General features: G+C 33.2%; 1 protein-coding gene across 5 annotated transcripts in view; it reads left to right on the plus strand.

Moving 5' to 3' along the window:
- LOC134533254 (vacuolar protein sorting-associated protein 35) overlaps positions 1 to 15,958 on the plus strand; it is a 95,563-nt gene that overhangs the window by 13,199 nt on the left and 66,406 nt on the right. Inside the window, exons 1-3 of one of the 5 annotated variants that reach the window (XM_063370687.1) lie at positions 1 to 31; positions 12,562 to 12,756; positions 14,047 to 14,130. The exon at positions 1 to 31 is cut by the window's left edge and continues 571 nt beyond it. In XM_063370687.1, coding sequence (XP_063226757.1) covers positions 12,589 to 12,756; positions 14,047 to 14,130 — 252 coding nt within the window. In that variant the 5' untranslated portion in view covers positions 1 to 31; positions 12,562 to 12,588. Of the gene's footprint in view, positions 32 to 451; positions 631 to 12,531; positions 12,757 to 14,046; positions 14,131 to 15,958 lie in introns of those variants that run through there. The other 4 variants (XM_063370686.1, XM_063370685.1, XM_063370683.1 and 1 more) reach the window with 4 other exon arrangements.

Here is a 15,958-nt window from a genome sequence, read left to right on the forward strand (position 1 = left end):
ATCGACCCATCACTAGTTAATAGTTATATTTGTGAGTATTAAAGAACTTAAATAATTCATTCCCACTTTCAAATGTTAACCTATATAATTAATACAGCAGAAGCTCAATTTTACATTACTCAAGGCTACACTTTACACTTAATTACCTACACTAATTTATAATAGGGTAATATTTTGTTGGCTCTGTTCTAGTTGTAAGTTATTTTGATATGAGAAACTTTAAACTATAAGTAGAAGCAGAAAAATTTGCCGAACACATTAATTTAAATACAGAATAAAATTCTTTAATTTGTCATGAATTGGTTTACATGAAACAGTGTCAATATATTGATACTCAGAATATAGAAAGGAGCAAAATTATTATTTCATGTGTCCATGAAATTACTCACTGTAATAACAAATAAAAAAGAAATTTTTTTTCTTTGTGCAAATTAAAAAAAAAATATTCAGTGACATATTATCTTTGACTTGTCATTCAAAAACAAATGTTCCTCTTTGTGCAAGTAGACTCTAATTTAAAACAAAGAAAGAGTGTAATTACTGACTGGATACAGTAGAACACCTATCTGGTTATTACAATTTCCTTCTTATAATATTTTTATTTTTCTTTCAAATCATTTTCCTCTGAACGTAAGTAGTAAATTTCCTTCTTATAGCATTTCATATTTTAAACATCATCTGCTTGTAACCTCATTAAATTAGCCACAAAATTGTACATATAGTAATGCATTGTTTTTGAGTAAAGTAATCACAAAAATTAGTTATCACCAACGTATTTACTAACAACAAAATTACAATTAATCCAACTAAGGTCTGTAAACTACTTTCTCTGTCAGAAAAAACTTTACAAGCTGCTCGCAGTTTTAAGTGTACTTATATGATGGCTTTGTAAAAGTGAAAATAACTGTCCATATTGCTTTAGACATTAAAATAAGTGAATGTTAATAGCAAACACTTTACAAGTTTCTTGGTTGTTTGTATTTTTAAAATAAAATAAAAATTTTAAATTAAATATATGTCGTGAAATTCTTCTATACTTAAAGAATTTTTAAACAGCACTCTACTTCTAAACTGCAAAACCCACACTGAAGAATCTGAGAAATATTGTGCTAGTATCTTAAGTTGCGTGCCTCTGTGATTTGTAATTGTGTTTGAACCACTCATGGTTGGTTTGTCTTTGCGGTGCAAATCATACCCGGTTTCCTGTTCAATTTGTATGTAGCCAGTGCTACACATATCTGTGCGGCATTATCTAAAACCAGTTCTAAAATATGGGACATGCTACGAACTGGCAGGACTTTAAAGATAAATTTTACATGCCTTCATAGGTAGGAAATGGTCGGGAGTGTAATAAATGTTTCTCTTGATAATAATTATAAATTTTTATACTTGTGGCTTACCAAATCCAGTGCAAGGTAAGTTATTGGTTAAAAATGTCATAAATCTTAAGTTTCCACTGTAAAAGTAACACTATGGAAATGTTCTGATACTTATTGAGTTTTTATCCTTGATTTCACAGTGAAAATTACATTGTGTTAGTTAAAGTTGTAAAATGGGACAGAAGTGGTAGTGGTTGAATGGATTATGAATTTCAGGAGATAGTTCAGATTGGCTTACCATAATGCTGGATGTGTGGTCACATTTGTTCTCTCTCATCGCTGTGAATGTTGCCGCATCCACCCTGTCCTGTGTCAAGTCATCTGGTGAAATGAGGAAAAGCCCATTAGGCCACAGTAGCCAGTCGCCTTGTCCTTACGGTGCTTCCTTTCAGCGACCGCTCTCTTACCTGCCTTCTGTGGGGCTGATTTCTTGATGACCTTGGGTAGTGGGTGTCGCTGGCAGGTTGCTCCTTTGGAAAACAAGCTACAGTGAAACCTTGTTTTTGCATTATCCTTTTTTTTTTTTCCTACAATTCAGATTCTTTTACCGAGTTCTGGTTTATTTTACATCCAAACGAATGTTCAACATTCACTAAAATGAATTTAAATATTGGAAATAACGCAATTTTCGAATGAATGTTACATGTTACATCAGAGATTTATAACAGGTCAAAAGAATTTTCAGAAAACTACTACTTTAGTATTTTGATTGTACATTATTTTACTACATCGCCAAATAACAGTACAGACTGTGGTCTGTATTCCAGCGTTCTTTAGTTCGGCACGTTGTGTAATTCAGCATCCATTGAGCCGTTCAGGTTTGGATATTTTTTGGCGTAGACCCTTTTGTCATTTGTTGACCTTGGCTGCCGGGTCGCACCTCTACGCTGTCCACATTTTCAGTTGGCTCATTTTTATTTTATAGTTTTTTGAAGAAGATATCTCCAACACAAATGCAACATAATATGTATCGGAGAATAATGCTCATTCATGTGTATTTTTTAATTCCATAAAATAGTTTTTTATAACTTATCAATATTATTGTATGTTAGCAATTTTCCTTTGGTATTCCCATTTATATTATGTCCATGTTTAATAATGCAGCTCTGTCATGTCCGAAACATAACTGTAAAGGTTTTAAAACATTTTTAATAGTTATTTAGCCTAAGATTGATTTGATTTATGGAGATCAGATAATTTTTGTATGTATAGTTGACTGTTTAAAAATTTACATGTTTGTCTTGTTTGTTGAAGTTAGTCATTTGTTCATAAATAATATTAGTTACCAATGACTAGGACATGGAAATTTTGCGAATTGCGATATCACAACCGAATTAACTTCATTCGTGACAAACCACGAAAAATACTTTGTTTTTGCAAAATAAAAATTATATTTAACTTTTAACCTGTGCAAAAAAAAATGCAAATTGAAAGTCTTCATAATGTATACACCTAAGTTTATTCACAGCTTCCAAAAAAAAGGTCTCCTGTGTATAATGTTTTGCCATGTTTTTGCAACAATAGTTGAAAATGTACCATAGCACCATAGCATATTTTTATCACTGAGAAAAAAAATTACTAATTTTCCTTGTTAAATTGAAAATTTTCTTTAAATGTGCGTATAATAGAATATTTTAAAAAACCTTTTAAACAAGAAGATTGAATATTAAAGTAAAACTATAACCACATTATTTTCATTCTGAAACATAGTCTACCAACTGCTGAATATTGTTTAACTGCCAACTTTCTGAGCCATTCAAAAACAATTGATATCTGTTTCCACCACTGATACATGTGTGCTGCGTAATTATTTTACCCGAGTATACCCACGGATTTTATCATACAACATTTTATCAATGATTTTACTGCGACAACTTTATTTTCCAGCAATGTGTGCATGTAATATTTTCAGGGTTATTTGTTTGTATGGGTTTCTTTTTTACTCATTACGTTAACTAAGTATGTGAGTTTCTTTTACAACAGTATTTTTTCTCATGTTTAGAAAATTGTTTCTGAATCATGCCAAAGCCTAAAGTAACACCTCAGGCCAGGGTCAAGCAGTTTAAGAGTGACTGGTTTTATATTACTGACAATATTCTCATGTGCAAGTTCTGTAATTGTCGGTTGTAACATGAACAAATGGATACTTTAAAAAAAAAAAAAAAAAAAAAAATGGAAAGTACTTGGCAGTGTATGCAAGAGACAAGTGTCTCTTCAAAAAGTACAAGAAATTTCTAAGAAGGCAAAAACTGAGAAAGAGTCTTTCTTGAAGAACACCACTAAGGCCTTCATTGCTGCTGAATCCATCTGGAAAAACTTAATCATCCCAGCTTACTGAATTGGATAGCAAGTAATGTAACTGGAGGTGGATATTTGCAGTGTTCAGACACATAGCGAAGAAAATACGTCCCTTTGATTGGTCAGAAAGTGATAGAAGAAATGAAGAAAAACATCAGAAATGAAGACTTAGGGCCGGTTTTATGACCCCCGGCTAAAGTTCCAGCTAAAATTTAACCGCAGGCTAGCTCTTATTTCAGTTTTATGACTTCCTGTTACCGTCTACCTTCCAGTTAAAGTTCCGGCTAACCTAGCGGGTGGATGAACCGGCCGCTAGCTGCTTAACCGGAGGCTAAGCAACAGAAAATAAAATGGCGATGTATCAGGCGAGGTTAGTTGTTGATAGTGATGATGACTATTTGAGGAATTCTATTGAATATTTGCAGGATGCGATGGAATAATTTATTACTAAATATAAAATGCTTCGCCGTATTCGTCAATGTTTTATTAAAAATTACATGACATGAAAGTGTAGTCACGCTTTTCTATTCTGGTCGAGTCGTGTATTATTATTTGACTTTAATTGATCACGAAGTACATAAACGTATGCAATGTATATAAACTTAAATGTTCCTGCTTAAGAATATGTGTAAATAAGTGAATTTTAAAATTGCAAAACGAGGGTTATTATTACCTATAAAATGCGTGTTTTCGTGGAAGTTGTATCTGTGAATTTTTATTCGTAATACAGTGGACATATGCCGGGAATGAAATGCACTTCATACGACTTCAGACGTGGTTCTAATTCAATGAATACAATTGAATGTGAAAATAAATGTTACCCAATTATCCCTTCCCTATCTTACAAACCTTTAGGTACTTATTATCTACCTGCCACGCAAGTGCAAAATGAAAACAGCACTGGAATTATTCTGTTTCCCGTATCCAAGTTTATCCCTTGATCCTATCGGCATGACCCTTTATATGTTGGTCTTGTTTTACATTAGACTTGCTGTTTTAATTTAGAATGTTGAAAAATTCTGTACATAACTCAAAATACTTAACATATCACGATACAAACAAATTATGTCAGGTCTTGTAAAAATGTATTTCTTTCGTATACATTTTATAATCATAATTATTTCCCCAGTGAATATGTCTAGGATCTCTCGACCTACTAAATTAAAACAGCAAGCATCCTATACCACAAATTAATTCCATCAGGATCGGATTAATTTGGATACGTGATACGAAACTATTAGTACAAAAATGAAACCTACACCAGTGAAATGAAAATCGACAAGTATTTTCCCGAAACAGGGTGTATATTATTTGATTATGAAATAAATTTATAAAAGAAATAAGTGTTCTCTAGCAAAAATGTCATCCGTATTTATTTGTTTGTATAGAATTACTTCGTTAGTTTTGGCTTAATATATAACCTAACAAAATCATGAGTTTCAATACAGGAGTAAAGTTGAAAACACAGGGTTTTGAATCGTAAATTGTAATTTTATGGTCTAATAAAAAGCAGGTTTGACGTAAAAGTAGTTTTTGGTTAATTTAATTATATCTGTTGCAAGATAAAGTTCGCGGCATATTTCTTTACTGCAACTGTAAACATTCCGAATCACAATACAAACAAACAGCTGACTAACATTCTACCAGAAAAAAAACTGTCTCGCAACAAAAGTTACCAAATTCTGGTTTATTTCATTACCAACACACCCATTATTACACCACAAGCTTCGTCAGGTTCCGGTTAGCCAACCGCAGGCTAAGTATGGGTCATAATACACCCCTCGTTCGTTAACCGGAGGCTAGCCTAACCTGAGGGCTAGCTAACCTGAAGATTTAGCCGGAGGTCATAAAACCGGCCCTTAATAATACTGTGTGATGAAACCACGGAGAAAAATGGAAACTGTTTGTATAAAATATCCTTTTTAAACCACTGAAACCTTCATCAAATCAAGATGTGTATTTGGCCTCCTTAGTGGTTTTGAATACAGCCAATTTTATTATGTGCATTCAGTCAATACTTGAAACACTAAACAAATATGATTTCAAGTTTGAAAACTGTTGCAGTTGTGACAGATTCAGCTCTCTATATGAATAACTACTACTACTATCCTTGATGTCAATGTTGAACATTTGTTCCATGTACAATGTTGGGCACATATATGTAATACTAAATCTTGTATGCAACATATGGGAATTTTGTCATCAATATTTAAAGTGCTTTCTTGAACACTAGAAAAAGGAGACATGCATACCTGACATTTTTAAGAGATATATCTCAAGAAGACTCAGAAGCAGTGAAATTGTTTCATCTGTCAGTACCACTGCTTTGGAATTCTTGGTTTAAGGCAGTGGTGTACATTAACAAACAATTTGATGATATAACTGCATTCATGAATGAAATTTAAGATTGAAACAACTGAGGTGTGAAAGATGTAAATGACATGACTCTAAATGACTTTAGGAAGCCAGAATCCAAGCTTGTTTGTTGTTGAGAACTACACAAAATTAATCAAGTTAACAGAGTTGGGAGGGAGTTCATTCCCAACATCACACTTACTGCAGTGCAAGCTGGAATGCCTTTGCACCAGTTAGTAACTCGAGATGGACTTTACTTGCCTGCTGTTAAACATAAACTGTCTGTTCTTTGAACTGTGAAGCAAACTGAGGTAATAAATAAACTAAAAATGACTGCTCAACTAAGCGAAACAAAACTGAAAATGTTGATGACTTCAGATCCTGCCAGAAGCAGTTTTCATGCTCGCAGAGGATTGCTACATCCGAGGCATCTCATGGCTCAAATCAATAAAAAAGACATTAAACACTATTGCAGAAATTGCCAACTTTCAAGGAACGTAGATTGGAACCATCAGGTGTAATTGAAGGTTTAAGGGTCCTCAAGCGAATGAATAACTGCAGAAATGTTGCAAGATCCAAACATCAAGAGAGTTGACTTCTACCAAATTCTCTATTCTCTCGGAGCAGATTATCCTGAATTTTCAACGTTCACTCTCAAATTGCTGTGGCTGCCTGCATCCAATGCTGATTAGGTTTCTCTCAACATATTCTTGTATTGTTAGTGACCGGAGAATTTGACCTACAATGGTTTTATACAACTGAGACTAATTGACATTTTGCTTTTTATTAAATATTGTACTTTAAATTTCATTTTCAGTGAGGCTACTTAAAAAAAATTTTTAGCATTTTATTACACCAGTATTTATTTTTAATATGTAATATTGCGTGTGAAGGTTGCAAAAACATTTTTAATTGTCAATTAAATATATTTTTTATTGTTAATTATATATAATTTTTATTTAATGTAAGTATGCACATTGTGACCAAAATAAATTTAGTCTGTTCAATTAATGGTTTTATACTTTTCAAACCATTAAAAATTATTTTAGACTTGAAACCACAAAAAATTTAATAACATGAAAATTAAATCAAAATGCCTAACTTTAAAAACAAAATTTTATTTAAAATAATACCATATTTATGGACCTCTACCAATAACCCATTAGATTTTGATCACAATTTTGTAGAATATTTCTCTAGTGTTTATTCATCGCCACCCAATTAACACAATCCCTCAACTTATGAAACAACCAATTATTCCTTTCCTAGATCGGACATCTCTGAGAGTCTTGTACTTCAGGGTGTAAAATCCTTGAAGTCCGCTACGTCAACTGGTCCAGATGGAATTTCATATTTGGTGATAAAAGGATGTTCTTTGCTTCTTGTTCCTCTCCTACAGTCTTTTCTTTAATTGCAGCATAATAATTGTGGTGTATACCCCTATAAATGGAAAATAGATAAGGTCACTCCTTAATGGTTTTGCTAAAGTATTTAACAAAATTACATTCAAGAAACTAGATCCAAACTTGAAAAAATATGATCTCGAACAAACAACATGGTTTCATGATTGGTAAAACTACTAATTAACTTTTCTAAACCCCACTTACTATGTCACTTGGTCAGATTGATGCCTAAATCATAACATATTACTTGATAAACTATCCAACATAGGTCTAAGTCACAAATACATTTCTTGGTTTTCATGTTATCTGAAAGATAGAATTTTTTATGTTTGAATAACAACTTTAATTACATGTAGCATCCTCTGGTATCCCACAAGGTGATACTCTTTTGCCTTTTTTATTCAATATTTTATAGATGATAGAATTAATGTGCTTAATTATTCTACAAGTCTTCTGTTAGCAGGTTACCTTAAAATATTCAGGAAAGTAATTTCTGTACATTGACTGCTACTTGCTTCAGAGAGACACTTTTTCTATTGCTAAGCTATTCGTCCAAACTATGAAAAAAGCACTACCATAACATTCACTAAAAAATACTGTCCACTAGATTTTGATTATAAACTTTTAAATAAAGAATTTAAGAAAGCCCAATATGTTAAAGATTTGGGTATCTTTCTTGATTCTAAATTATATTTTTCTTTTAGTCTATATATAAATATATATATATATATATAAATATATATATATATATATATATATATGTAGTTAGATCTAAATTGAAACATGGCTCTCTAATTTGGAATAGTATTAATAAAAGGGTGGTGATAAACTGGATAACGTGCAAAATAAATTCATCAAAATTGTAAGCCTAAATAAAAATTTCAATAATGATGCAAATCTACATACCCTTTTTGGTTCCTTAACAAGGAGAGAAATATTAGATGCATTATTTGTATGAAACTGATATAATAATAATAATCTGAATTATTATATTTTTTTTAAAACCACTGTCATTAAAGCAATAGTCATAAGAATCCTTTACTATGTACTTTAAGCAATACTAAGGATTTATCAGATACTTTAATAAGTATGACAACCTTTTTCCACTAATGGATAATAAAAATAACTGTAAAAAAAACTTTTTATCCTTCAACTCATCACAAACATAATTCAATATTGTCTCTTGACAGCTATGTAATAACAATAACTTATTATTGAAAACATGGTTAATGTTGTTTCGACTGTATGTCTGGTGACATATTTTGTTTATATATTAGTGTCTTATTCATTACCATACTATCCTCTTTTCAACATATGATTTCTTAAGAAACACCACCAGCTTTGAGTAAAAAAGCAAATTTTTCAGGAGAGCTTAATAACTTTATGTGTGATGCTGAAACTGAATGATAGCCAGTGTTAGTAAAAGACCATAGCAGCCATTCAGTTGGGTTTTGGCGAAACACGTCGTGAGAAGATGCTAAATGCTTACGTTTCCATAAAAAACAAAACACTATTTTTTTTTTTTTAAATGCAGGGTGTCTACTGACCCTGGAAAACCTGGAAAACCTGGAAAAATCAGGGAATTTTGTAATCAGGGAAAAATCAGGGAATTTTTGTTTGGTAGGTTGTAGTTAGCAATACCTTTTTGTTTATTGATCAGCTTGCATTGACGTAGCATCAAGTGTATCCCCTCCCATTTTTATTTTTGAATGGCAAATAACGAACAGTTCCCACGTCCATTTTCTTTTATTTACCATCGGATTTGGATGTTGCGTTAAATCACGTGATACAAACTGGTTCAAGCTGGTCTGTTATCCTGCTGACGTATGTGCTGCGGCATGTGCTTCCCGCGCTCGGAGTACACCGACAGGTGCATTTAATTTTAAGTAAATATGGATGCCCCCAACGTAAACTGGACATTTTTGTTAGCTTTGAAAATACATATCACAGACACTTTTGGTGAAGATTCGCCATCGTTGCTAGAAATTGGTAGCTGTGGGCTTCATACAGTCCATGGTGCTTTCAAAACAGGAATTTCTGCTACACAATGGGACGTTGTTAGTTTTTTGAGGCACAGTTACTTTTTGTTTAAGAATGTACCTGCAAGAAGGGCAGATTACATTAGAATAACTAGAGCAGAGCTTTTTCCCAAGAAATTTTGTGCAATCAGATGGTGAGAAAATACTGCAGTTGCTGAGCCATGAAAACGTTACCCCACCTAAAGAAATTTGTTAGTGAAGTTTATATTCCATCTGTCTTTCAATGTAGGTAGTGGAAAGTGCTCTTGAAGATAATCTTCTAGAAGTAAAATTTACATTTTTCCACTCTTTGGCATCAGAGCTGGAATTGTTTCTTACAATGTTCCAAAGAAATTTGTTAGTGAAGTTTCTATTTCATCTGTCTTTCAATGTACTGAAAAGTGCTCTTGAAGATAATCTTCTAGAAGTAAAATTTACATTCTTCCACTCTTTGGCATCAGAGCTGGAATTGTTTCTTACAATATTCCAAAGTGAAGCACCCATGGCACCTTTTCTGTATGATTCACTGGTAGACATTTTATTAGCTTTGGCAGGAAAGTTTTTGAAACCAGAGGTACTGAAGAGCTTTAGGGAAAAACGCAATGTATCTCGATTGGATGTAGATAACAAGGAAAATCTATTGACTGCTAACAATATCAAGTTGGGTTATGCAGTACGCCATGCCATCAAGAAAGAGAAAGTACCAGAAAAGTCTGTCCTGTTACTGAAAAATGATGTTAGGACTTGTCCAAAGGTTATGGTAAAAAAACTTCAAGACAAAAGTCCCCTAAAGTACAAACTTACCAAAGGAATTTCCTGCTTATGTCCGTCGTCTTTAAAATATTAGGTGTGATGAAACAGCGTTTGAAGTACAGTTTATAATGTTTTCTTCGAAACAGGTGGCTATCAGGACAAGAAGCTGATAACATTGAGTGATCATATCAGTTTGTATGTTCCTCGCAAGATTCTGAAGCACTGTTCTCGTCTTTTTCTCAAGAAGATGGGCGCCTTGATCACTTGTGGATGCTCATTCTTAAGGCACATACAGTAATTGCCAAAACAGGCCTTCTAAAGTTTGTGAGGATGATGATGGAAATGCATCATTGGAAAGAGGATTTTCAGTGAATTCTAATCTGCTGACTCAAAACTTTCAGGAAGAAACACTGATTGCACAAATACAAGTGTATGACTTTGTTCAACGTTCTGGAGGTGTAGAGCATGTTGATATCATCAAGTCCATGTTACAGTATGTAAGAAATGCTAGTTGTAGGAGTAAGGAAGCCCTGCAAACAAAACAAAAAGAAAAGGAAGTTACATACAACAAGAAGAAGGCAGAAAAAAGAAGAGTTGACGAGGAGATCAAGGCATTGCAGTTGAAGAAGGCTCGAGTGTTGGATTTGGCTTGTTCTGAAGCAAGTGCAATAGACACAAAAGTTGAGTCACTGCGAAATTGACGGGAGCTTCCTTTTACTAATGTTTTTTTGCAAAAGTAATTGTGTGAAATATTTGTAGCAGCATGTTTTATTTGCCATCAATTGAGTCACTTTGGCCACGTCTAGAAGAAGGTAATATTTTTACTAATTTAAGTAAGTTTAAATACTTTGAAACCCATCAATGTATTGTTATGCAGTTGTCGTAATTGTGTTAAAGAAAACCTGGAAAAATTCAGTTTTAGACCTGGAAAACCTGGAAAAATCAGGGAATTTCATTTACTAGATCGGGTAGACACCCTGAAAATGTCACTTAGACTGTGTTGTTTCTTAATATGCGACAATATGTTTTTATTTGTTTCTTATCCTTGCTGTATCTTGTCCTGGAGTGAATGTCATTTCTATTGTAGTTCCTGCTTTGTGTAATTATTTTTATGTGTATTATAGTTTTTGTCTGTTTTTTTTTGTGTCCACCTCAAAAGTTTTCAAACTGTTAGTTAGAATGTTACAATTTTATGGATAAAATAAATAAAAGAATAACTAAATATAGTTTTACTATGAAAATTTCAAAATAAATATTGTAAATGACTATTATGCTGGACTCCAGCCCATTATTTTCAGGGAAGTGTTTCCAGCTAAGTTTAGATATAGTATTATAATAGTTACAAACAAATGAACACCCCAAAAAGTAATTCTAAGCTAGATGGCATATTTTTAAGTATGTAGTCAATATTGCAAGCTTATTTGTTAATGAATTTAATCATGGCTACAACCAAGAAGTCAACATGTGGAGAGTAATAACAACTTGGAGTCTAGTATGATACCAAGCTTTTTATAAAATAAATGTTTGTGATTTGTGCAATACCTAAATTTTAATCAAACTTCATAGGGAGAATTTTCGTAGTGAATGTTATGGTGGTGTAATTTTTAATTTTTTAATTTTTTTTGAAAGTAGCAATTACAATAATAAATGTTAACTACCCTTTTGTAAATAGTTATCAGCAAATAACATACAATACTAGAAGAAAATGTTGAGAACCAGCCTCTATATTTGTCACATAAACCAATATTTGATAGCTTATCAAGGTTGAGTGACTCACAGTGCAAAAGCTTTGGCTGCATCGAAGTAGCAAGCATCTACCTGACCCGGTTGGTTACTTTGCTATTTACTGTATCAGGAAAGGTGAGTGAATTAGTTGTCGTTAAAGTCTTAAATATTTTAACACAGCTTACAAAACCTAATAATATTGTAACCTAAAATTTTAAGTAAACCGTACTAACTCTTAACCTAGCCTTCTTCAAAACACCTCTGCTAATCTTTGGGATATTCAGAATTTTTTATTTTTTACGAGGATTTGCTGTGTTATTTACACGTCTTAGACTTCAGTATAGAGAGTTGCTACGATGTATAACAGCTTGTAAGTAAGTCTTGTAAGTCTTTTGCAAATAGTAATGAAAATGTTACGTAGCAGTGATGTACCGATGTTAGCTTGGCATCTGTCACTACTGTAAGACTGTTGGCTGCGTGTGTGCGGTTGTGTTTGAACGTTGACACAAGTGAAGCCCAGCTAGTGTTGACACAGGCAGTGTGTGTGTGTGCGAGGCTCCGCCCGGGGCAGGCCGGTCACGCTTGCGGGGGAATGTCCAGGTGTTGGTAACCAGCTTGTGTGCTGGACAGGTGCGGGACTCCATCGACTTTGTGCTGATGAACTTTGCCGAGATGAACAAGCTGTGGGTGCGCATGCAGCACCAGGGCCACTCGCGCGACCGCGAGCGGCGCGAGCGCGAGCGCGAGGAGCTGCGCATCCTCGTGGGCACCAACCTGGTGCGGCTGTCGCAGCTCGAGAACGTCACCCTCGACAAGTACCGCAAGGTATGCTTCCGTGCCGCCCTCGACTGTGTCATTGCAAGTACAGAGATACTTGAAATTTACATTTGTTTAATTTGAGACATCTAGAATTCAAAGGGACTTTTAAATCTGTGACTACAAAATAAATATTAACATTGTCTTCACGTATAATTTAGTCTTGTTGGGGAGGGGGGAGGGGAGGAATCTGTACATTGATCGAAATTATGAGGGGAGGAAAAACTATTGGAAATGGTTATTTATTTTTTTACATTATTTAAAACATAAAGTTAATATTTTTCAACATATCTGTTGGATTGGACAGTGAAAGGTTGTAACTCACCATATTCTGTGATCTGGCATGATTCGCGCCTCTGTTGTTCAGATTTTTTTTTTTGGGTGGTTTCCTGCTATTGACCTTTGGCTGTCATGTTGTATATCTGTAGTGCCAGTGTTTTTGGTTCGCTCTATGTTTATCATTGCTTTCGTTTTTAATTTCAGTACAGGGGTTTTCTTTCTCTAGCAGGTTATATTTCCAATTTCATGGGTACATTTTGGTAATATTGTGTTTGTTTTTTCTATTAAGGAACTTAGTACAACTTGTTTTATATTGACGTTCAATAATCTGTCTGAGTCTCAAATCAGCTGTTCCGAGTGTGCCGCATTAAAGACCTTTTTTTATTAGTAAGACCTTTGGCTATAAACACTAGGATTATCATCATGAAATTATACCCCTAAGGGTGTGAAAAGACGGTAAGTATGGTGTTATAATAAATCATCATATCTCGGGTGCTGATGAGGTAGAATTAAAGATGTTGGATAGAAATATTAAACATGTAAAAACTACCAACTCCTTTTCGCCGTTTTATGGAATTCCACATCTAAGGGTTGTAAAAGGGGTAAAATTGTAGCCATTAGAGGCTGAAGGGCAACCTCTCCCCTCTTTAACATTACTTAAAAATGGATAAAGTGATGCTTTCAATGGGGAGAGCTGGAAAAATTACTAGTTTCTGACAAGCCTTTTCAGTCACAAGCTTCTAGGTCTGATACTGTTTGTGGTGGGGTTGTATTTATGCATAACTGCTGAAAATAAATTTAAATACATATTATGCAAAAAAATGTTATATGCAAACAAGCTTAACCATCCATTAACAAAGATACTCAAAAAAATCTTAAGAAGGAAAAAAAATATGCTCAATGACAGATGTTTTAGAAATTATTTAAAGATATTTCTGCCAGAATGCATTCAGTCTGTGAATGTACTGGAAGTTGGTGAGTCTTCCTGTTGAAGTACCTTGGTTTGCATGTGCACTCCAGCTGGTGCTGCCGGGAATCCTGGAGCAGGTGGTGAGCTGCAGGGACGCCATCGCACAGGAGTACCTCATGGAGTGCATCATCCAGGTTGGTGACTCTTCCGAGGTGTCTGCTCTCCTGCTGTGTATATGGTTGTAGTAACAAATATATGGTTTAATACTTTTTTTTTTTTTTCACTTTTAAAAATATTACTTGTTGTACATTTTACTCTAAAAGCATTGTTTTCAGTTAAACAGGTCACCGAACTACATGGTATAATGCCTCTGATGGTTGTACAACTTATTTCTAAATCCCGTTTTGTAAAAAAGTAAATTTTGCATATTAAAATTATTTTTAATAAAGAATAAATGTCTCGTGTGCAAAATTTAAAAAAAAAATGTTTTTAATCAAAACAGTGCCATTTAGATGTGTGCAAATACAAATTTTGTGGTATGAAATATGTATTTGAATATGAATATTAAAATTTTATTGGTAGGAGTGGGAAAAAAAAATTTCTTGAAAATTTTTTATGATAATTTTAGTCATATTCTATTAAATTCTATGTTAATGGTGATAAATACTTAAAAAAAAAAAACTGTGATTTTACATTTTTGTTGTATTCTAATGTTTGCTGTTTTCTTACTTTCAACATATTAAAAATATCTATATTGCAGACTATCTTACAGTGCTAACTTTATCTTTTCTGCAGTTTACTGTGCATGTATTAAATAAACTCTTATATGGTTTTGTCAGGCCCATAAACATGTTTTAACTTTGAATGTATACTTATTTGTAGTGTACAACAATGACTTTTAACCTCAGTGTTTATAGTTGCAAAATGTGAATTTTAACAGCTTCACTACACCTAAAATATAATCAGATATTTTTTATTTATACTGCAGGTACTTGAAATCAAATTGAAAAGAAAAACTTAATTATTTTTTATTTTTGAAATTTTAAATATTGACATAGGTGTAGTTATCATGGAAAATTATTCAACAAATCACTAATTCAGTAATTTATGTAGTGCGAGTGTTTTACTGACCACAGTACTAATACATTAGGGAATGGATCTGGTTTTGGATGCTTGTTGAAGTCATGGGCCTCTCTGGTAAGTAAATTTAGTGGGGACATGGATGTAAATATATTTGGCGAATAGAAGTAAAAATATCCAAATAGAATGTATTGTATGTAATGTAATGATAATAATAGTAACAATGTAATGATAATAATGTAATATTGAATGAAGAATTGTGTAGAATGCTTTGGGACGAGAGAATTCACACTTGGGAAAATAGCACACAAAATACAATTCTAAGAGACAGAAACAAAACATTTCTTAAATGAAAGATATTTATCCTGAGAATCGTAGAAACTTGAAAATAAAAAAAATGAAAAGAAAAAAAACCTTGAGTGCTATTCTGTCCCCCCTCCACAAGGAATTTTTGGAGGGGACATGTCCCCCCCATCCACCCCGCCAGAGAGGCCCATGGTTGAAGTAACCATTAGTAAAGCTATATACATAATATCATCAAATGTGTAGTTTTAATGCCGAAATACAGTTATTTTTTTGTGGCAGTTACAGCCTTGATATGTAAATAAAAATAAAATTGTTATAATGTAGACTAAGGTCTTGGGTAATGTTTATGCCTTTCACACCTGAAATTAATGTAACCAATTAAAATTTATAGTTGTCAAACATTTAATATATTTTGGAGAAGCATGGTTAATAACCACATAGTATCATATATGTGCAACTATATAAAATATTAGCTAAAATACTTATGCTTCGCTACAGAAGGCTATAGGTAGAATACTTTTGCACTGCTTATTATGCATGAATGGAGAAAAATATCCCTAGTGCTATTAAAGTGACTCAGTGTACCTATGTAAGCTTTTAAAAACATATTTTTAAATTTTTTTATAGGTACTTTGA

Source organism: Bacillus rossius, chromosome 6, assembly GCF_032445375.1.
Source record: "Bacillus rossius redtenbacheri isolate Brsri chromosome 6, Brsri_v3, whole genome shotgun sequence".
Lineage (NCBI taxonomy): Eukaryota > Metazoa > Arthropoda > Insecta > Phasmatodea > Bacillidae > Bacillus > Bacillus rossius.